A 24,492-nucleotide genomic window follows, 5' to 3' on the forward strand; every position below is an offset into this window, starting at 1 on the left:
GACTACTACGGGCGCTGTCTGTACGGAGTTTGTACGTTCTCCCTGTGACCTGCGTGGGTTTTCTCCAGGATCTCCGGTTTCTTCCCACACTCCAAAGACATACAGGTTTTGTTGGCTTCTTGGCCTGGTAAAATTGTAAATTGTCCCTAGTGGGTGCAGGATAGTACTAGTGTGCGGGGATTGCCGAAGCCCCGGCAATCCAGTGGGCCGAAGGGCCTGTTTTCACGCTGTACCTAAAACTAAATTCGACTTTTTTTTAAAAATCCATTACGTGTTGCTACATACCTCTCTGCTTCACACAACAGCTGGGAAACAGTGGCACAAGGGTAGATTTTTTTTAGAGATACAGCGCGGAAACAGGCCCTTCGGCCCACCGAGTCCGCGCCGCCCAGCGATCTCCGCACATTAACACTATCCTACACACACTAGGGACAATTTTTACATTTTACCCAGTCAATTAACCTACATACCTGCACGTCTTTGGAGTGTGGGAGGAAACCGAAGATCTCGGAGAAAACCCACGCAGGTCACGGGGAGAACGTACAAACTCTGTACAGACGGCGCCCGTAGTCAGGATCGAACCTGAGTCTCCGGCGCTGCATTGGCTGTAAGGCGGCAACTCTACCGCTGCGCCACCGTGCCGCAAAATGCGGGGATTGCTGGCCAGCGCGGACCCGGTGGGCCGAAGGGCCTATTTCCATGTTGTATCTAAAACTAAACTCAGCTGAGAAAAAATCCATTACGTGTTGCTAGATTCCTGGCACTACTTCACACAACAGCTGGGAAACACTCTTTGCTTCCAAAGAGGAGAATTGGTGTACGTGATCCTGACTGGTTTCGAGAAGGAAGCTGGGTCGTTAACAGATGGTTGGCGAGCCCGGATGGTTCGAGTGCCGGGGGGGTGGGGGGCACAGATTTAAAATTCTGCGCTAAAATACAGGGAGGATACAAAGAAAAACTTGTTTTGCAGCAAGGGGTAATGTGAACTGCAATTCACTGCCTGCAGGGAAGAGGGAAATTGCATGAATCCGAGCCTTTGAAAGACAAATGCGCAGCAAAGTGACGCAGCGGTAAAGCTGCTGCCTCACAGCGCCAGAGACCCGGGTTTGATCCTGACTACGGGTGCTGCCTGTACGTTCTCCCCGTGACCTGTGTGGGTTTTCTCCGGGATCTCCGGTTTCCTCCCACACTCCAAACACGTCCAGGTTTCTAGGTTAATTGGCCTCTGTAAAGATTGTAAATTGGCCCAAGTGTGAAGGATAGTGTTAGTGTGCGGAGATCGCTGGTCGGCGCGGGCTTGGTGGGATGAATGGCTTGTTTCCACTCTGTATCTCTAAACTAAACAATTAGATTGGACCTTACACCGTTCAGCCAAAACATTATGACCACTGACAGGCGAAGTGAATAACATTGATTATCTTGTTACAATGGCACCTGTCAAGGGGTGGGATATATTTGGCGGCAAGTGAACAGTCAGTTCTTGAAGTTGATGTGTTGGATGCAGGAGAAATGGGCAGACCTGAGCGACTTTGACAAGGGCCAAATCGTTACGGCCAGACGACTGGGTCAGAGCATCTCTGAAACGGCAAGGCTTGTGGGGTGCTCCCGGTCAGCAGTGGTGAGTACCGACCGACCGACCGACAGTGGCCCGAGGAGGGACAGACCACAAACCGGCGACAGGCAGGGTGTTGGGCGCCCAAGGCTCTTCGATGCGCGAGGGCAACGAAGGCTATCCCGTCTGGTCCGAACCGACAGAAGGTCGACTGTGGCACAAGTCACAGAAAATGTTAATGGTGGTCACGGGAGGAATGTGTCACAATACACAGTGCATCGCACCCTGCTGTGTATGGGGCTGCACACGGAGGACCAACAGCATATTAGGCAGGTGGGCATAATGCTTAGGCTCATCAGGTCATAATGTTTTGGCTGATTTTACACCTTGCTTCCGGTTTCCTCCCTCATCCCAAAGACGTGCAGGTTTGTAGGTTAATTGTCTTCTGCAAGTTGTCCCTAGCGTGTAGGATAGAACTAGTGTGCTGGTGATTGTGGGCTTGGGGGGCCGAAGAGCCCATTTGCTCGCTCCCTCTGTAAAACTAAAACCAAAAAAAATTCAGTGGGTCAGGCAGCATCTCTGGAGAACATGAATGGGTGATGTTTTGGTTCGGGTTGCTTCTGCAGACTCATTGCCCTGCTAGGGGCTGGCATGGACGTGAGCTGAACCAATTCTATGGTTCCAGACCCCTTGTAGTTTTCCACTTGCAGTTGATAGGACAGAGTTACACTTGAGCTTCAAGCCCTGATTCTCCACAACAGCAATCAATTTCTGACTAACCCGTCTCGATGCAAATTTTAAAGAGTCGACCGAAATGGTCAATAATTATACTGTAAGTTAATAGTTACCCTGCATTTGGTCTTTCATATGGAAATAAACTTGGCTCTGTTAGGGACCTTTTGAGATTGCAGTGCCTTTAACATACCTTAAATCGTTTTTTTTTGTGTTGTTATTAATGTCCGAGCCATTAAACTCCTTCTCCGTTGTCTGATCAGACAATGGGCGGGTGCAGCGATCATTCTGAGCAAAATGTGGTCATAGCGTCATCGTGGTACAGCATAAAAACAGGCCCTTCGGCCCACCATGTCCACACTGACTTGTTTTTTGCCCATCTACACTAATCCCATTTGCCTGCATTAGGACTTTGCAACACAATACAATACATCTTTATTGTCATTGTACAGGGGTACAACGAGATTGGGAATGCGCCTCCCATACGATGCAATAATTTAATTAGCTAGTCAGTATTAATTTAAACAACCCAATGAAACAAATTGTAACAGTTTTAAAACAGAATAAAGTGCAAGTAGATCTGTGCCGGTTCGCTGTGCGATGTGACCATCCGGCTCAGCAGGACCGGTTCATGGCAGCTATGGCCCTGGGGATGAAGCTGTTCCTGAGTCTGGAGGTGCGGGCGTAGAAGGCCTTGTATCGTCTGCCCGATGGAAGGAGTTCGAACAGACTGTTGCAGGGGTGTGAGGAGTCTTTGTGGATGCTGGTGGCTTTCCTGAGGCATCGTGTGTTGTAGATGCCCTCCAAGGCTGGTAGCTGTGTTCCGATGGTCCTCTGAGCTCTATGGACTACCCGCTGAAGAGCTCTCCTCTCTGCCTCCGTGCAGCTGAGGTACCACACTTAGATTTTAGAGATACGGCAGGGAGGCCCAGGTACGGGATCTCCGGTTTCCTCCCACGCTCCAACGATGGGCAGGTTTGACAATAGACAATAGACAATAGGTGCAGGAGGAGGCCAGGAATCAATCCTTCTCCATCTTGTCCATTGAAGTATCTGTCTCAATGCATCCTAAATGTAGCAATTGTAGCTGATTCCACCTCCTCTGTCCAGCACGGTGGCGCTGCGTGCCGCCTTACAGCGAATGCAGCGCCGGAGACCCGGGTTCAATCCCAACTACGGGTGCTGTCTGCACGGAGTTTGTACGTTCTTCCCGTGACTTGCGTGGGTTTTCTCCGGATGCTCCGGTTTCCTCCCACACTCCAAAGACGTGCAGGCTTGTAAGTTAATTGGCTTCGGTGTAAATGTGTAAATCGTCCCTAGTGTGTGTAGGATAGTGTCCGTGTGCGGGGATCGCTGGTCGGCACGGACTCGGTGGGCCGAAGGGCCTGTTTCACCACTGCGGGTACACCCAGAGTGGGTGACCCCTGCCCGACGTTGTTCCCTCCACACGGTCGGGCAACGTGTGACACTCACCCCTGCCCCTTACACACACGCACACACACGCGCGCGCACACACACGCGCGCGCGCACACACACACACACACACACACACACACACACACACACACACACACACACGCACACGCGCACACACACTCCCCACACACACACACACACACACACACACACACACACACACAGTTTCCTCCCACAGTTTCCTCCACAGTTTCCTCCCACACTGTAAAGTCTTACAGGTTTGTAGGTTAATGTAAAATTTGTCCCTCGTGGGTGTAGGATAGTGTTAGTGTGCGGGGATCGCTGGGCGGCGCGGACCCGGTGGGCCGAAAGGGCCTGCTTCCGCGCTGTATCTCTAAACTAAACTCAACACGCCTCAGAAATGAGCCACACTTTGTATTGGAACAATGAACAATACAGCACAGGAACGGGCTCTTTGGCCCACAATGTTTGTGTCGGACATGATGCAAAGTTAAACTGATTTCATCTGTGTGGACGTGATCCATATCCCTCTATCCCCTGCTCTTCCATGTGCCTAACATCCACTATCTTTTCTGCCTCCACCACCACCCCAGGCAAAATGAGTCTGAAGAAGGGTCTCGCCCCGAAACGTCACCCATTCCTTCTCTCCCGAGATGCTGCCTGACCCGCTGAGGCACTCCAGCATTCTGTGTCTACCACCCCTGGCAATCCGTTCCAGGCACCCACTATGCTCTGTGTAAAAAAAAAACTTGCCCCACACATCTCCATTAAACTTTCCCCTCCCAGTTTATAGCTGTGCCCACTAGTGTTCAACATTTCCACCCGGTGTAAAATGTTCTGACTGTCTACCCTATCTAAGTCTCTCATCATTTTATTTGTTGCGCTCAAGTCTCCCGTCAATCTCTGATAGGGTTGCCAACTGTCCCATATTAGCCGGGACATCCCGTATATTGGGCTGAATTGGTTTGTCCCATACGGGACCGCCCTTGTCCCATTTTAGGCCCGGACACTGTAGGCCCGGGAGCCGCTGTTGGCCTGGGAGCCGCTGTAGGCCCGGACACTGTAGGCCCAGGGGCCAGTGTAGGCCCGGACGCCCGGACGCCGCCTAATGGAGGTTGCATAGCAACCCGCCTCCCGGCCCAGGCGGCTGCCATTGGTGGAGCGGGAGCACGTGGCCGCTGGCTGCGTGAGGTCACGTGGGGCGCGGGTCGGTGATGTCACCTTTTGTCCCTTATTTGGGAGTGAGAAAGTTGGCAACCGTAATATCTGACATTCCAGATAAAAGAAATCCAAGTCTAACCAAGCACGCCCGGTAGCTGAAATGCTCGAATCCAGGGAGCTTTCTGGTAAACCTCAACTGAACCCTTTCCAAAGCCTCCACGTCCTTCCTCTGGTGGGGTGACCAGAACTGTATGCAATACTCCCAAGTGTGGCCTCAGCAAATACCTACAGAACTACATCACCACTTCCTGACTGTAGCCTTCGTTGCTGGGGGCACTGAATATAAGTAGAGCACACCGTTCTTCAGAATGAAATTGAATTGAATTGGGCGGCACGGTAGCGCAGCGGTAGAGTTGCTGCTTTACAGCGAATGCAGCGCCGGAGACTCAGGTTCGATCCTGACTACGGGTGCTGCACTGTAAGGAGTTTGTACGTTCTCCCCGTGACCTGCGTGGGTTTTCTCCGAGATCTTCGGTTTCCTCCCACACTCCAAAGACGTGCAGGTATGCAGGTTAATTGGCTTGGTAAATGTAAAAATTGTCCCTAATGTGTTGTGTGTGCGCGGGATAGTGTAAATGCACGGGGATCGCTGGTCGGCGCGGACCTGGTGGGCCGAAGGGCCTGTTTCCGCGCTGTATTTTAAACTAAACTCTCTCTCTCTCTCTCTCTCTCTCTCTCTGTGCTCTGGCCTCCACAGATGCGTTTCATGTTACTGTTCAGCCGGCAGGGCAAGCTGAGGCTGCAGAAATGGTACGTCGCCATGTCGGAGAGGGAGAAGAAGAAGCTCGGGCGGGAGCTGATGCAGATTGTGCTCGGACGCAAGCCCAAGATGTGCAGCTTCCTGGAGTGGAAGGACCTGAAGGTTGTGTATAAGAGGTGCGTCCGATTAAAAAAACTGACCATTAGACTCATGGAGTCATAGTGACACAGCGTGGAAACAGGCCCTTCAGCACAACTCGCCGCACTGGCCAACATGTCCCAGCTACCCTAGTCCCACTTGCCTGCGCTTGGTCCGTAGCCCTCCAAACCTGTCCTATCCATGTACCTGTCCAACTGTTTCTCAAACGATGGGATAGTCACTAGACAATAGACAATAGGTGCAGGAGGAGGCCATTCGGCCCTTCGAGCCAGCACCGCCATTCAACGTGATCATGGCTGGTCATTCTCCCCATACCCCCTGACTCCGCTATCCTTAAGAGCTCTATCTAGCTCTCTCTTGAATGCATTCAGGGATTTGGCCTCCACTGCCTTCTGAGGCAGAGAATTCCACAGATTTACAACTCTCTGACTGAAAAGGTTTTTCCCCATCTCCATTCTAAATGGCCTACCCCTTATTCTTAAACTGTGGCCCCTTGTTCTGGACTCCCCCAACATTGGGAACATGTTTCCTGCCTCTAACGTGTCCAACCCCTTAATAATCTTATACGTTTCGATAAGACCCCCTCTCATCCTTCTAAATTCTAGTGTGTACAAGCCTAGTCGCTCCAGTCTTTCAACATACGACAGTCCCGCCATTCCGGGAATTAACCTAGTAAACCTACGCTGCACGCCCTCAATAGCAAGAATATCCTTCCTCAAATTTGGAGACCAAAACTGCACACAGTACTCCAGGTGCGGTCTCACTAGGCCCCTGTACAACTGTAGAAGGACCTCTTTGCTCCTGTACTCAACTCCTCTTGTTATGAAGGCCAACATTCCATTGGCATTCTTCACTGCCTGCTGTACCTGCATGCTTCCTTTCAGTGACTGATGCACTAGGATCATTTCCCATTCACATTGAACCTATGTCATCCGGTCCTCGATTCCCCTACTCTGGCTAAAGGACTCTGTGCATCTACCCGATCTATTCCTCTCATGATTCTGTACACCTCTACAAGATCTCCCCTCATCCTCCTGCGCTCCATGGAATAGAGACCCAGCCTACTCAACCTCTCCCTGTCGCTCACACCCTCTAGTCCTGGCAACACCCTCGTAAATACACAGTCTCTTGCCCAGAGTAGGTGAATCGAGTACCAGAGGACACAAGTTTAAGGTGAAGCTATACCCACCACCTCTTGTGTAACAACACCCCTTGGTTACCGCTTAAATCTTTCCCCCTCTCCCCACTCACCCAAATCGTATGCCCTTGGGTTCTCTACTCTGGGCAAAAGACGGTGCATTTACCCTGCTTATCTGAGGGCGGCACGGTGGCGCAGCGGTAGAGTTGCTGCCTTACAGCGAATGCAGCGCTGGAGACTCAGGTTCGATCCTGACCACGGGCGCCGTCTGTACGGAGTTTGTACGTTCTCCCCGTGACCTGCGTGGGTTTTCTCCAAGATCTTCGGTTTCCTCCCACACTCCAAAGACGTGCAGGTTTGTAGGTTAATTGGCTGGGTAAATGTAAAAAATTATCCCTAGTGTGTGTAGTATAGTGTTAATGTGCGGGGATCGCAGGGCGGCGCGGACTCGGTGGGTCGAAGGGCCTGTTTCCGCGCTGTATCTCTAAATCTAAAAAAAATCTAAAATTAGGGGATTGTTTGTGGCTGGCGCTGGTTCGTCCGGGTCTTTTCTCACCTCCAGCTCTTCGCGTGTGAAAGAATGGGTCGACTAGTCATAAGTCAAGTCAATTTTATTTGTATAGCACATTTAAAAACAACCCACGTTGACCAAAGTGCTGTACATCAGTTCAGGTACTAAGAAACGAACATACAATGGCACACAAACATAACAGCACATACATAAACAGTTCACAGCGCCCCCTCAGAGTAGAAATAGGTTTTGAGCCTGGACTTAAAGGAGTGGATGGAGGGGGCAGTTCTGATGGGGAGAGGGATGCTGTTTCACAGTCTAGGAGCTGCAACCGCAAAAGCGCGGTCACCCCTGAGCTTAAGCCTAGACCGCGGGATAGTGAGTAGCCCCAAGTCGGCCGACCTGAGGGACCTGGAGATAGAGTGGTGCGTTAGAAGATTTTTGATATGGGGGGGGGGGGGGGGCAAGCCTGTTTAGGGCTTTGTATGTGAACAGGAGGAGCTTGAAGTTGATTCTGTACCGTACTGGGAGCCAGTGGAGAGAGCCCAGAATCGGGGTGATGTGGTCCCTTTTACGGGTACCCGTCAGGAGTCTCGCTGCGGCGTTTTGGACCAATTGCAGGCGGGACAGGGATGATTGGCTGGGCTTGTATTCACTGGAATTTAGAAGGATGAGAGGGGATCTTATCGAAAAGTATAAAATTCTTATGGGATTGGACAGGCTAGATGCAGGTAAAATGTTCCCGATGTTGGGGGAAGGTCCAGAACTGGGGGTCACAGTGTATAAGAAAATAACTGCAGATGCTGGTACAAATCGAAGGTCAGGTCAGGCAGCATCTCAGGAGAGAAGGAATGGGTGACGTTTCGGGTCGAGTCCCTTCTTCAGAATTCAGGGGTCACAGTGTAGGTATACAGGGTCGGCCATTTAGGACTGAGATGAAAAACCTTTTCCACCCAGAGAGTTGTGAATCTGTGGAATTCTCTGCCACAGAAGGCAGCGGAGGCCAATTCACTGGCTGTTTTCAAGAGAGAGTTGGATTTAGCTCTTAGGGCTAACGGAATCAAGGGATATGGGGGGAAAAAGCAGGAACGGGGTACTGATTTTAGATGATCAGCCATGATCGTATTGAATCTCGGAAGAATGGGAACAGAAGTTCTAGAGGGGAAAAGAAATTAAGGGCAGGGCCAATTGTGAACGATGTGAGAGGGGAGGTAAATACAGAAGTTAAAGTGTTGTACTTAAATGCGCGTAGTATAAAAAATAAAGTGGATGAGCTTGAGGCTCAGTTAGTCATGGGCAAGTATGATGTTGTAGGGATCACTGAGACATGGCTACAAGAGGACCAGGGCTGGGAACTGAATATTCAGGGGTACACAACGTATAGAAAAGACAGACAGGTGGGCAGAGGGGGTGGGGTTGCTCTGATGGTAAGGAATGATATTCATTCCCTTGCAAGGGGTGACATAGAATCAGGAGATGTTGAATCAGTATGGATAGAAATGAGAAATTGTAAGGGTAAAAAGACCCTAATGGGAGTTATCTATAGGCCCCCAAACAGTAGCCTCGACATAGGGTGCAAGTTGAATCAGGAGATAAAATTGGCGTGTCAAAAATGTAATGCTACGGTGGTTATGGGAGATTTCAACATGCAGGTAGACTGGGAAAATCAGGTTGGAAATGGACCCCAGGAAAGAGAGTTTGTAGAGTGCCTTCGAGATGGATTCTTAGAACAGCTTGTACTGGAGCCTACCAGGGAGAAGGCAATTCTGGATTTAGTGTTGTGTAATGATCCTGATCTGATAAGGGGACTAGAGGTAAAAGAGCCATTAGGAGGCAGTGATCACAACATGATAAGTTTTACTCTGCAAATGGAAAGGCAGAAGGGAAAATCGGAAGTGTCAGTATTACAGTATAGCAAAGGGGATTACAGAGGCATGAGGCAGGAGCTGGCCAAAATTGACTGGAAGGAGGCCCTAGCAGGGAAGACGGTAGAACAGCAATGGCAGGTATTCCTGGGAATAATGCAGAGGTTGCAGGATCAATTTATTCCAAAGAGGTGGAAAGACTCTAAGGGGAGTAAGAGACACCTGTGGCTGACAAGGGAAGTCAGGGACAGCATAAAAATTAAGGAGAGGAAGTATAACATAGCAAAGAAGAGTGGGAAGACAGAGGATTGGGACTCTTTTAAAGAGCAACAAAAGTTAACTAAAAAGGCAATACGGGGAGAAAAGATGAGGTACGAGGGTAAACTAGCCAATAATATAAAGGAGGATAGCAAAAGTTTTTTTAGGTACGTGAAGAGGAAAAAAATAGTCAAGGCAAATGTGGGTCCCTTGAAGACAGAAGCAGGGGAATTTATTATGGGGAACAAAGAAATGGCAGACGAGTTAAACCGTTACTTTGGATCTGTCTTCACTGAGGAAGATACACACAATCTCCCAAATGTTCTAGGGGCCGGAGAACCTAGGGTGATGGAGGAACTGAAGGAAATCCACATTAGGCAGGAAATGGTTTTGGGTAGACTGATGGGACTGAAGGCTGATAAATCCCCAGGGCCTGATGGTCTGCATCCCAGAGTACTTAAGGAGGTGGCTCTAGAAATAGTGGAAGCATTGGAGATCATTTTTCAATGTTCTATAGATTCAGGATCAGTTCCTGTGGATTGGAGGATAGCAAATGTTATCCCACTTTTTAAGAAAGGAGGGAGAGAGAAAACGGGTAATTATAGACCAGTTAGTCTGACATCAGTGGTGGGGAAGATGCTGGAGTCAATTATAAAAGATGAAATTGCTGAGCATTTGGATAGCAGTAACGGGATCATTCCGAGTCAGCATGGATTTACGAAGGGGAAATCATGCTTGACAAATCTACTGGAATTTTTTAAGGATGTAACTAGGAAAATTGACAAGGGAGAGTCAGTGGATGTGGTGTACCTCGACTTTCAGAAAGCCTTCGACAAGGTCCCACATAGGAGATTAGTGGGCAAAATTAGGGCACATGGTATTGGGGGTAGGGTACTGACATGGATAGAAAATTGGTTGACAGACAGAAAGCAAAGAGTGGGGATAAATGGGTCCCTTTCGGAATGGCAGGCAGTGACCAGTGGGGTACCGCAAGGTTCGGTGCTGGGACCCCAGCTATTTACGATATACATTAATGACTTAGACGAAGGGATTAAAAGTACCATTAGCAAATTTGCAGATGATACTAAGTTGGGGGGTAGTGTGAATTGTGAGGAAGATGCAATAAGGCTGCAGGGTGACTTGGACAGGTTGTGTGAGTGGGCGGATACATGGCAGATGCAGTTTAATGTAGATAAGTGTGAGGTTATTCACTTTGGAAGTAAGAATAGAAAGGCAGATTATTATCTGAATGGTGTCAAGTTAGGAGGAGGGGGAGTTCAACGAGATCTGGGTGTCCTAGTGCATCAGTCAATGAAAGGAAGCATGCAGGTACAGCAGGCAGTGAAGAAAGCCAATGGAATGTTGGCCTTCGTAACAAGAGGAGTTGAGTATAGGAGCAAAGAGGTCCTTCTACAGTTGTACCGGGCCCTGGTGAGACCGCACCTGGAGTACTGTGTGCAGTTTTGGTCTCCAAATTTGAGGAAGGATATTCTTGCTATGGAGGGCGTGCAGCGTAGGTTCACTAGGTTAATTCCCGGAATGGCGGGACTGTCGTATGTTGAAAGGCTGGAGCGATTGGGCTTGTATACACTGGAATTTAGAAGGATGAGGGGGGATCTTATTGAAACATATAAGATAATTAGGGGATTGGACACATTAGAGGCAGATAACATGTTCCCAATGTTGGGGGAGTCCAGAACAAGGGGCCACAGTTTAAGAATAAGGGGTAGGCCATTTAGAACGGAGATGAGGAAGAACTTTTTCAGTCAGAGGGTGGTGAAGGTGTGGAATTCTCTGCCTCAGAAGGCAGTGGAGGCCAGTTCGTTGGATGCTTTCAAGAGAGAGCTGGATAGAGCTCTTAAGGATAGCGGAGTGAGGGGGTATGGGGAGAAGGCAGGAACGGGGTACTGATTGAGAGTGATCACCCATGATCGCATTGAATGGCGGTGCTGGCTCGAAGGGCTGAATGGCCTACTCCTGCACCTATTGTCTATTGTCTATTGAATGGCAGTGCTGTCTCGAAGGGCCCAATGGTCTACTCCTGCACCTATTTTTCTGTTTCTATGCCACTCCCCTGAGGTTTTAACCGAGCGCTACTAATAATAAATACAAAGCTAGGTGGCAGTGTGGTCTGTAGGGAAGCTTCAGGGCGACGTTCCGTTTCCAGGAACAGTCGACTCAAGCAGATGAGGCCGTGACTGATGAAAAATAATGTGGAAAAATCTGAGGTCATCCAATTTGGCAGGGAAAAAAAACCAGAAAGGCAAATTTTTATTTTAAGTGGTGAGCGGTGTTCAGAGAGACCTGGTTGTCTTTGTACTTTACGTTCCTATGCAGGTTCAGCAAAGCAATTAAAAAGTGAAATGATATGTGGGCCTTTAATGTAAGAGGTTTAGATACAGTTGTTTTCCATCTCTGCTGAGATTAGACAATAAACAATAGGTGCAGGAGGAGGCCATTCGGCCCTTCGAGCCAGCACCGCCATTCAATGTGATCATGGCTGATCATTCTCAATCAGTACCCCGTTCCTGCCTTCTCCCCATACCCCCTGACTCCGCTATCCTTAAGAGCTCTATCTAGCTCTCTCTTGAATGCATTCAGATAATTGGCCTCCACTGCCTTCTGAGGCAGAGATCTCCACAGATTCACAACTCTGATTGAAAAGGTTTTTCCTCATCTCAGTTCTAAATGGCCGACCCCTTATTCTTAAACTGTGGCCCCTTGTTCTGGACTCCCCCAACATTGGGAACATGTTTCCTGCCTCTAACGTGTCCAACCCCTTAATAATCTTATACGTTTCGATAAGATCTCCTCTCATCCTTCTAAATTCCAGTGTATACAAGCCTAGTCGCTCCAGTCTTTCAACATATGATAGTCCCGCCATTCCGGGAATTAACCTAGTAAACCTACGCTGCACGCCCTCAATAGCAAGAATTGCATCAGGAATGTTTGTTTAGTTTAGAGACACAGCGCTGAAACATGCCCTTTCGGCCCACCGGGTCCGCGCCGACCAGTGATCCCCGAACATTAACACTATCCTATATCCACTAGGGACAATTTTTACATTTACCAAGCCAATTAACCGACATACCTGTACGTCTTTGGAGTGTGGGAGGAAACAGAAGATCTTGGGGAAAACCCACGCAGGTCAGGGGGAGAACGGACAAACTCCGTACAGACGGCGCCCGTAGCCGGGATGGTACCCGGGTCTCTGGCGCTGCATTCGCTGTAAGGCGGCAACTCTGCCGCCGCGCCACCGTGACCGCCCTTCTTGCCCCGGAGACACAAGAGGCTGCGGGAAGGTGGCACTTAAAGGTCAGGCGTGATCTTACTGGAGGGTGGATCGGCATGGTGGCGCAGCGGTAGAGTTGCTGCCTCACAGCGCCAGGGACCCGGGTTCGATCCCGACCACGGGCGCCGTCTGTACGGAGTTTGTACGTTCTCCCCGTGACCCGCGTGGGTTTTCTTCAGTTTCCTCCCACACTCCAAAGACGTACAGGTTTGTAGGTTAATTGGCTTGGTATAAAATCTAAAATTGCCCCTTGTGTGTGTGTGTGTGTGTGTGTGTGTGTGTGTGTGTGTGTAGGATAGTGTTAATGTGCGGGGATTGCTGGTCGGCGTGGGCCGAAGGGCCTGATTCCGTCTTGCATCTGTAAGCTAAACTAAGCAGCTGATAGATTTTTGGATATGGCATTTAGTGGCACTTTAGTTATAGGTCAGTCATGATCTAACTCGAGGGTGGATTTGACATCTGAATGCTATTTCTCATATTTCCCTCCCTCGTCCCTTGTTCGCTCTGTCTATTTACCTTGGATGAATCACTGAGCCTCCCACCTTCAATCATTATTCCGTGGAGGAGGAATGTTGCTGTTGACTAGAAAATGAATTAAACCAGTCACTTAAATGCTATGGTTACGAGAACAAATCAGTACCCTGTGATGAGTGACTCACTCCCTGACTCTGCTCTCCGCAACATCAAACAGGACCAGGCCCTTTGGCCCACAAAGTCCGTGCTGTACATGTTACTAAGATGAACTGATCTCTTCTGCCTGCACATGACTCATGTTCCTCCATATCCTGCATAGCTGATGGCTTAACTTTGCACGAAACGTTATTCCCTTATCATGTATCATCTATACACGGTAATAGACAATAGACAATAGGTGCAGGAGGAGGCCATTCGGCCCTTCGAGCCAGCGCCATTCAATGTGATAATGGCTGATCATTCTCAATCAGTACCCCGTTCCTGCCTTCTCCCCATACCCCCTGACTCCGTTATCCTTAAGAGCTCTATCCAGCTCTCTCTTGAATGCATTCAGAGAATTGGCCTCCACTGCCTTCTGAGGCAGAGAATTCCACAGATTCACAACTCTCTGACTGAAAAGGTTTTTCCTCATCTCAGTTCTAAATGGCCTACCCCTTATTCTTAAACTGTGGCCCCTTGTTCTGGACTCCCCCAACATTGGGAACATGTTTCCTGCCTCTAACGTGTCCAACCCCTTAATAATCTTATACGTTTCGATAAGATCTCCTCTCATCCTTCTAAATTCCAGTGTATACAAGCCTAATCGCTCCAGTCTTTCAACATATGACAGTCCCGCCATTCCGGGAATTAACCTAGTAAACCTACGCTGCACGCCCTCAATAGCAAGAATATCCTTCCTCAAATTTGGAGACCAAAACTGCACACAGTACTCCAGGTGCGGTCTCACTAGGGCCCTGTACAACTGCAGAAGGACCTCTTTGCTCCTATACCCCCTGACTCCGCTATTTTTAATGGCGTGATTGTAATCATGTATTGTCTTTCAATAGTTGACTGGATCGCCAGCAACAAAAAAGCTTTTCGCTGTACCTCGGTACACGTGACAATAAACGAAACTGATAACTGATCTGTTGGAAATTAACTGCAGGTGCTGGTTCAAATCGAAGGTGGACACAAAATGCTGGAGTAACTCAGCGGGTCAGGCAGCGTCTCAGGAGGGAAGGAATGGGTGACGTTTCAGGTCGAGACCCTTCTCCAGACTGATGTCAGGGGAGGGGGCGGGACAAAGATAGGATGTAGTGGGAGAGAGGAAGACAGTGGGAGAGCTGGGGAGGGGAAAGAGAGGGACAGAGGAACTATCTGAAGTTAGAGAAGTCAATGTTCATACCGCTGGGGTGTAAACTGATCTATGTGCCTATCTAAAAGGCTTTTTAATTTGTTCATTTAATTTATTGTCACGTGTAACAAGATGTAGTGAAAAGCTTTAGTTGCGTGCTAACCAATCAGCGGAAACACTATACATGATTACATTCGATCCATCCACAGTGTACAGGTACAGGATAAAGGGAATAACGTTTAGTGCAAGATAAAGCATATTCTCCCTGTGACCACGTGGGTTTCTCCGGGTACTCGGGTCTCCTTCAAAACTCCATAAACGTGCGGGTTTGTAGGTTAATTGGCATCTCTAAATTATAAATTGTGTAGAGGATAGTGTTGGTGTGCGGGGATCGCAAGCTAGCATGGAGTGGGTGGGCCGAATGGTCTACTGCTATGCTGTATTTCTAAAGTCTAACCTCTTTGTACTCTCTCTCACGATTGTCCCCTTCTCACATGGGTGTGGGTTCATTCTCATGAGCTTGCTCTTTGTCTTCCATGAAGACTCTTGCTCTCCCCTCGTTCAGCAACGTACAACGAGATCTGGGTGTCCTAGTGCATCAGTCACTGAAAGGAAGCACGCAGGTACAGCAGGCAGTGAAGAAAGCCAATGGAACGTTAGCCTTCATAACAAGAGGAGTTGAGTGCAGGAGCAAAGAGGTCCTTCTGCAGTTGTACAGGGCCCTAATGAGACCGCACGTGGAGTACTGTGTGCAGTTTTTGTCTCCAAATTTGAGGAAGGATATTCTTGCTATTGAGGGCGTGCAGCGTAGGTTTACTAGGTTAATCCCCGGAATGGCGGGACTGTCATATGTTGAAAGACTGGAGCGACTAGGCTTGGAATTTAGAAGGATGAGAGGGGATCTTATCGAAACGTATAAGATTATTAAGAGGTTGGACACGTTAGAGGCAGGAAACATGTTCCCAATGTTGGGGGAGTCCAGAACAAGGGGCCACAGTTTAAGAATAAGGGGTAGGCCATTTAGAACTGAGATGAGGAAAAACCTTTTCAGTCAGAGAGTTGTGAATCTGTTGAATTCTCTGCCTCAGAAGGCAGTGGAGGCCAATTCTCTGAATGCGTTCAAGAGAGAGCTAGATAGAGCTCTTAAGGATAGCGGAGTCAGGGGGTATGGGGAGAAGGCAGGAACGGGGTACTGATTGAGAATGATCAGCTATGATCACATTGAATGGCGGTGCTGGCTCGAAGGGCCGAATGGCCTCCTCCTGCACCTATTGTCTATTGTCTAAAACACAAATCCCTGGAGGAACTCAGCGGGTCAAGCAGCATCTGCAGAGGGAAAGGATAGGCGACGGTTTAGACTGAAGAAGTGCCCTGACCTGAAATTATCTCTCGTGTCGGAAGGAACTGCAGATGCTGGTTTCAACCGAAGGTAGACATAAAAAGCTGGAGTAACTCAGCGGTACCTCGGCAGATGCTGCTTGACCCACTGAATTCTTCCAGCGTCTCTGGAGAAAAGGGAAATAGGTGACGTTTCGGGTCAAGACTCTGTCCTTCTGCCCCTGAACCAACCTTGCAAAGCTCTGTCCTTCTCCCCCCTCGTTCCTCCCTTTCCCTCTCTCTCCCCACAACAGCACACAAGTGCAATCAAAATCAGAACCTGCCTTGCACAGAACACAATGTGAACCTCGGAAGTAAAGTTTATTGCTCCGTAAACTTGTGCCTTTATTGTGCGGACGGAAGTCTTGGCTTCGCTTGAATGAAGTCGACAAATGGACTCTGTTGTGCATGTTTTCCTGGCAGTAACTTCAGTAATATAGTGTGGGCAGACTGTGAAGTATAGCCTGGAATTACACAGTAAATTAATTCATCATCTCAACCCTAGATTATTCATTAGCCTTGGGCAGCTGTGCGTTTAATTTGGGACGTCAGGCATCATTGGTCATTGGAAAGACTGCTCAACTGTCAACTACTCTGTTTGATTTAGATTTTTTAGATTTAGAGATACAGCGCAGAACCAGGCCCTTCGGCCCACCGGGTCCGCGCCGCCCAGCGATCCCCGCACACTAACACCACCCTACACCCACTAGGGACAATCTTTACATTTGCCCAGCCAATTAACCTACATACCTGTACGTCTTTGGAGTGTGGGAGGAAACAGAAGATCTCGGAGAAAACCCACGCAGGTCACGGGGAGAACGTGCAAACTCCATACAGACGGCGCCCGTAGTCAGGATCGAACCTGAGTCTCGGGCACTGCATTCGCTGTAAGGCAGCAACTCTACCGCTGCGCCACCGTGCCGCCCACAAGATAGTTTCTCCTCGTCTACTCTATCTAAACCGAATGATTCTGAAAACATTTATTAGGATTCCCATAAGCTTCACTGCTCAGTGGAGAAAACGTCATGCTCTCCAGCTTCTCCATATAACTGAACTCCCTCAAATGTGACTCCAAGCCCATTAATGTGGTTGACTCCGAACTACCTCCTCAGTTTAGGGGGCATTGCCAGAAATGTGCCCCCCAGAGCGGTAGAGCCACTGCCTCACAGCGCCAGAGACCTGGGTTCAATCCTGAATAAAGTCACAGCGCGATCCAGTGTGCAAACAGGCCCTTCAGCCCAACTTGCCACACTGACCAACTTGTCCCAGCTACACTAGTCCCACATGCCGGCGTTTGGTCCATATCCCTCTAAACCTATGTCCTATACATGTACCCGTCTAACTGTTTCTTAAATGCTAGGATAGTCCCTGCCTCAACTACCTCCTCTGGCAGCTTGTCCTGTACATCCACCACTCTTGTGTGAAAAAGTTACCCCTCAGATTCCTTATTAAATCTTTTCCCCTTCACCTTAAACACTTCACCTTTACATCGGCTAAACCAAGCGATCGCTTCGCTGAACACCTGCGCTCGGTCCGCCTTAACCAAACTGATCTCCCGGTGGCCGAGCACTTCAACTCCCCCTCCCACTCCCAGTCTGACCTTTCTGTCATGGGCCTCCTCCAGTGCCATAGTGAGGCCCACCGGAAATTGGAGGAATAGCACCTCATATTTCGCCTGGGCAACTTGCAGCCCAGCGGTATGAACATTGACTTCTCCAACTTTAGATAGTTCTTCTGTCCCTCCCATCCCCTCCTCCTTCCCAGATCTCCCTCTATCTTCCTGTCTCCACCTATATCCTTCCTTTGTCCCGCCCCCCTGACATCAGTCTGAGGAAGGGTCTCGACCCGAAACGTCACCCATTCCTTCTCTCCCGAGATGCTGCCTGACCTGCTGAGTTACTCCAGCATTTTGTGAATAATCACCTTTATGCTTCAGTTTTTGCGCAATCATGGTTACTTCACTTAGAATTGCTGACAATTTATTTTATGCGATTGCTTTTGTTGTTTAGTTTAGCGATACGGCTGGGAATCAGGCCCTTCGGCCCACCGAGTCCAGGCCAAGCTGTGATTTCCCTATGCACCAGTTCCATCCGACACACTAGGAACAATTTGTGGAATTCTCTGCCACAGAGGGTAGTTGAGGCCAGTTCATTGGCTATATTTAAGAGGCCCTTGTGGCTAAAGGGATCAGGGGGTATGGAGAGAAGGCAGGTACGGGATACTGAGCTGGATGATCAGCCATGATCATATTGAATGGCGGTGCAGGCTCGAAGGGCCGAATGGCCTACTCCTGCACCTATTTTCTATGTTTCTAATTTTCAGAAGCCAATTAACCAACAAACCTGAAGATAGACACAAAATGCAGGAGTAACTCGGTAGCATCTCTGGAGAAAAGGAATAGATGATGTTTTGAGTTGAGACCATTCTTCAGAAGCGGTTCGGGTTCAAAACTAAACCTTTCTTCAGACACATCAGTCTCGACCCTAAACGTCACCTAGAGATGCTGCCTGATCTGCTGAGTTACTCCAGCTTTTTGTGTCTATCTTCGGTGTAAACCAGCATCTACATAGGTGTAAACCAGATAGAGCTCTTAAGGATAGCGGAGTCAGGGGGGTATGGGGAGAGGGCAGGAACGGGGTACTGATTGAGAATGATCAGCCATGATCACATTGAATGGCGGTGCGTACAGGCTCGAAGGGCCGAATGGCCTCCTCCTGCACCTATTGTCTATTGTCTACACTTCCTTCCTGCACACCCTGCAAGCCTGCACGTCTTTGGAGTGTGGGAGGAAACAGGAGCACCCGGAGAAAACCCACGTTGTCACAGGGTGCTGACAGCAGCCGTAGTCAGGATTGAACCCGGGTCTCCAGCACTGTAAGGCAGCAACCCTACCACTGCATGCTGTTGTTGCATCCTATGTGACTGTAAAGCTGCATCAAGAATTTTGTCGTCCCGGTCCCTATCCCATGCATTTAACAAATAAACACACTTGATCACGAAATGGCAGCAATCGTGCAGCAGTCATACGGCACTGAGATAGGCCCTTTGGCCCAACTCGTCCACAATGACTAAAATGCCCCATCTAAGCACGGTGGCGCCGCGGTACAGTTGCTGCCTTACGGCAAATGCAGCGCCGGAGACCCGGGTTCCATCCTGACTACGGGCGCCGTCTGTACGGAGTTTGCACGTTCTCCCCGTGACCTGCGTGGGTTTTCTCTGAGATCTTCGGTTTCCTCCCACACTCCAAAGACGTGCAGGTATGTAGGTTAATTGGCTTGGTAAATGTACAAATTGTCCCTAGTGGGTGTAGGATAGTGTTAATATGCGGGGATCGCTGGTCGGCACGGACCTGGTGGGCCGAAGGGCCTGTTTCCGCGCTGTATCTCTAAACTAAACTAAGCAAGTCCCATTTGTCTGCATTTGGCCCTTGTTCCTCTAAACGTTTCCCATCCATCAACCTGTCCAAATGTCTTTTAAAATGCTGTTATAGAACCTGTCTCAGCTACTTCCTCTGGCGGATAGACACAAAGTGCTCGAGTAACTCAGCAGGTTGGGCAGCGTATCTGGAGACAAAGGATGGGGTGACATTTCGGGTCGGGACCCTTCTTCAGATATGGGGTCAGGAGAAGGGTCCCAACCTGAAACGTGAGTGACAACTATGCAGCGGTGGGCAAAGTTCTAGTCTTTGTTCTTCACCCTGTGGGTGGTGAAAAGATTGATGTGAAAATTGCAACACAGGTTGATGAACATGAGAGGGGATTAAATAAATGGGTAAGGACATGGATGGATGGGTGAAGTCCACCACAACCTCAAATAAGCTCTGATCTACAGAGACTATGTTTAGTGTTGCACTGTTACAGTTTATTTGTTTTTATATGTGTACGTATGTGCTTTCCAACACATAAATACATATATATATACGCATACATATATACACACACACACACACACACACACACATATGCATATACACACACACACACCACACACATACACACACACACACACACACAGTTCTTTCCTACACATAAATACATATATATATATATATACGCATACATATATATACACACACACGCACATATGCATATACACATACACACCACACACATATACTCACACACACACACACACACACACACACACAGTTCTTTGCTACACGTAAATACATATATATATATATATATATATATATATATACGCATACATATATATATATACAAACACACACACATATGCATATACACACACACACCACATACACATATACATACATACACATTATATATATATAAGAAAATAACTGCAGATGCTGATACAAATCGAAGGTATTTATTCACAAAATGCTGGAGTAACTCAGCGGGTCAGGCAGCATCTCAGGAGAGAAGGAATGGGTGACGTTTCAGGTCGAGACCCTTCTTCAGACTGAAGAAGGGTCTCCTGTCTGAAGAAGGGTCTCGACCCGAAACGTCACCCATTCCTTCTCTCCCGAGATGCTGCCTGACCTGCTGAGTTACTCCAGCATTTTATATATATATAATGTGTATGTATGTATATGTGTGTATATATATATGTGAGTTTGTGTATGTATACATGTGAGTATATGTATATATGAGTATAATGTGAGTATGTGTGTATATACACACACACTGGACCTTTTTTTCATTTATTATATTATTTAAACACTCTTGACTCTTGAGATCCAGTCCCCTTCCTGGATCTTTGTCCATCTCTGCGTGAGCGTGGCCTTGGCGTGGAACCTCACTCGGGGAGAGATAGACAATAGACAATAGACAATAGGTGCAGGAGTAGGCCATTCAGCCCTTCGAGCCAGCACCGCCATTCAATGCGATCATGGCTGATCCCTCTCAATCAGTACCCCGTTCCTGCCTTCTCCCCATACCCCCTCACTCCGCTATCCTTAAGAGCTCTATCCAGCTCTCTCTTGAAAGCATCCAACGAACTGGCCTCCACTGCCTTCTGAGGCAGAGAATTCCACACCTTCACCACTCTCTGACTGAAAAAGTTCTTCCTCATCTCCGTTCTAAATGGCCTACCCCTTATTCTTAAACTGTGGCCCCTTGTTCTGGACTCCCCCAACATTGGGAACATGTTTCCTGCCTCTAATGTGTCCAATCCCCTAATTATCTTATACGTTTCAATAAGATCCCCCCTCATCCTTCTAAATTCCAGTGTATACAAGCCTAATTGCTCCAGCCTTTCAACATACGACAGTCCCGCCATTCCGGGAATCAATCTAGTGAACCTACGCTGCACGCCCTCAATAGATGAGAGGGTTGGCTTGGCTGTGGAGCAGTCGGGAAATTCTGACCGCAACTTTCCAGCAGTTAACATTCAGCCTGTGAACCCTCCCTCCCACCCTCCTGACGAGGCACTTTTCCATCCCAGCGGGGCAATTGAAGGGAAGTTGCGATGGGCGAGTCTCCTAATTGCTGTGGCATCATTGATTTCTGCCTAAGTTTGTTTGCTTTTTATTTTTAAGTTGTGATTTGGCAGAGCTGTCGTCCATCCAGCTGAGCAATCAGTGAGTTTCTATTTGTAGCACCGAGCCCCGTACCCTGCCCATCTCGCAGTTTAGATGCTGTTTTGTGTAGGTAGGAACTGCAGATGCTGGTATAGACCGAAGATAGTCACAAAAAGCTGGAGTAACCTAGCGGGACAGGCAGCATCTCTGGAGAGAAGGAATCGGCGATGTTTTGGGTCGAGAACCTTCTGCAGAAGGGACTTGACCCAAGAAGTCACCCATTCTTTCTCTCCAGAGATGCTGCCTGTCCCGCTGAGTTACTCCGGCATCTTAGATACTTAGATCCCGGAATGGCGGGACTGTCATGTGTTGAAAGACTGGAGCGACTAGGCTTGTATACACTGGAATTTAGAAGGATGAGAGGAGATCTTATCGAAACGTATAAGATTATTAAGGGGTTGGACACGTTAGAGGCAGGAAACATGTTCCCAATGTTAAGGGAGTCCAGAACAAGGGGCCACACACAGTTTAAGAATAAGGGGTCGGCCATTTAGAACGGAGATGAGGAAAAACTTTTTCAGTCAGAGAGTTGTGAATCTGTGGAATTCTCTGCCTCAGAAGGCAGTGGAGGCCAATTCTCTGAATGCATTCAAGAGAGAGCTGGATAGAGCTCTTAAGGATAGCGGAGTCAGGGGGTATGGGGAGAAGGCAGGAACGGGGTACTGATTGAGAATGATCAGCCATGATCACATTGAATGGCGGTGCTGGCTCGAAGGGCCGAATGGCCTCCTCCTGCACCTATTGTCTATTGTCTACTTAGGTGTGGGTTTGGTTTTCTAGGAGGAGCGCCTATCCCGGTGCTATAACACCTACTTTGTGTTTCAACAGTAGTTTACTTTAGAGATACAGCGAGGAAACAGGCCCTTCGGCCCACCGGGTCCGCACCAACCAGCGATCCCCGCACACTAACGCCATCCTACGCACGGGGGACAATTTACTATATTGCAAGGCCAATTCGCGTCCTTGGAGTGTGGGAGGAAACTGAAAACCCACGCAGTCACAGGGAGAACGTGCAAACGCCGTACAGACAGCGTCCGCAGTCGGGATCGAACCCAGGTTTTCGGCACTGTGACCGCTGTAAAGGCAGCAACTCTACCACTGCCCCACCATGCCGCCCCTGCTCTGCCCAGGACCGCAATGAATGGCAGGGGTTGTAGATGCAGCCCAGTCCCTCACCATCCACTCCTTCTACACTTTACACTGCCTCGGGAAAGCAGCCAACCTAATAAATGACCTTTCCATAAACATAGACATAGAACATAGAAAATAGGTGCAGGAGTAGGCCATTCGGCCCTTCGAGCCTGTACGCACCGCCATTCAATATGATCATGGCTGATCATCCAACTCAGTATCCTGTACCTGCCTTCTCTCCAATACCCCCTGATCCCTTTAGCCACAAGGGCCACATCTAACTCCCTCTTAAATATAGCCAATGAACTGGCCTCAACTACCTTCTGTGGCAGAGAATTCCACAGATTCACCACTCTCTGTGTGAAAAAAAACTTTCCCATCTCGGTCCTAAAAGACTTCCCCCTTATCCTTAAACTGTGACCCCTTGTTCTGGACTTCCCCAACATCGGGAACAATCTTCCTGCATCTAGCCTCTCCAACCTCTTAAGAATTTTGTAAGTTTCTATAAGATCCCCCCTCAATCTTCTAAATTCCAGCGAGTACAAGCCGAGTCTATCCAGTCTTTCTTCATATGAAAGTCCTGCCATCCCAGGAATCAATCTGGTGAACCTTCTCTGTACTCCCTCTATGGCAAGAATGTCTTTCCTCAGATTAGGAGACCAAAACTGTACGCAATACTCCAGGTGCGGTCTCACCAATGACCTGTACAACTGCAGCAGAACCTCCCTGCTCCTATACTCAAATCCCCTCCCTATGAATGCCAACATACCTTTTGCTTTCTTCACTGCCTGCTGCACCTGCATGCCTACTTTCAATGACTGGTGTACCACGACACCCAGGTCTCGTTGCATCTCCCCTTTTCCTAATCGGCCACCGATTAGGAAAAGACTTAAGAGCGGTCACGGTGGCGCAGCGGTAGAGTTGCCGCCTTGCAGCGAATGCAGCGCCGGACACCCGGGTTCGAACCCGACTACGGGCGCCGTCTATACGGAGTTTGTACGTTCTCCCCGTGACCTGCGTGGGTTTTCTCCAAGATCTCGGTTACCTCCCACACTCCAAACACGTGCAGGTATGTAGGTTAATTGTCTTGGTAAATGTAAAAATTGTCCCCAGTGGGTGTAGGATGGTGTTAGTGTGCGGGGATCGCTGGTCGGCGCGGACCTGGTGGGCCGAAGGGCCTGCTTCTGCGCTGTATCTCTGAACTAAAAATAAGAATAGAATTGGCCCCTTCATCCCATCTATGTCATTCAATCATGGGTGAACTATTTTATCCTCTCAACCGTCCATTCTCTTGCCTTCTCCCCATAATATTTGACGTTCTCCTGTTCAAGAACCTCCACGTTCAAATTTCGGCCCAGCGTTTGATGTATTTGTGTGCGGGTGTGCATAAGTGCCCTTGCACATGTATTTGCGTGCTTTGTATATGAGCGAGAGAAAGGAGTTTTGGGGGGAGGGGAGGAGTCGGATATCCTTCATAAATGCTTCATAAATCATTTTGACGTTGCCATTTTTGCCACAGGTATGCCAGTCTATATTTTTGCTGTGCGATTGAAGACCAGGACAACGAGCTTCTGACTCTGGAGCTCATCCACCGTTACGTGGAGCTGCTCGACAAATACTTTGGAAGCGTAAGTACCGCTTTGTCTGCTGCCCCGCTGGCTGGAGTGGCCAGGCTAGCTGCACAAGGGCACGGGTTAGACATTTAGGGGTGGCACGATGGTGCAGCTGGTAGAGTGGCTGCCTCACAGCGCCAGCAAGCCGGGTTTG

The 24,492-nt window shown here is 48.8% G+C and overlaps 1 protein-coding gene across 1 annotated transcript in view; it reads left to right on the top strand.

The window, feature by feature from the left end:
* ap1s1 (adaptor related protein complex 1 subunit sigma 1) overlaps positions 1-24,492 on the top strand; it is a 52,708-nt gene that overhangs the window by 23,433 nt on the left and 4,783 nt on the right. Inside the window, exons 2-3 of the mRNA XM_078427822.1 lie at positions 5,640-5,818; positions 24,245-24,353. Of these exons, the coding sequence (XP_078283948.1) occupies positions 5,640-5,818; positions 24,245-24,353 (288 nt within the window). The remainder of the gene's footprint in view (positions 1-5,639; positions 5,819-24,244; positions 24,354-24,492) is intronic.

Source organism: Rhinoraja longicauda, chromosome 34 (assembly GCF_053455715.1).
Source record: "Rhinoraja longicauda isolate Sanriku21f chromosome 34, sRhiLon1.1, whole genome shotgun sequence".
NCBI classification, from domain to species: domain Eukaryota; kingdom Metazoa; phylum Chordata; class Chondrichthyes; order Rajiformes; family Arhynchobatidae; genus Rhinoraja; species Rhinoraja longicauda.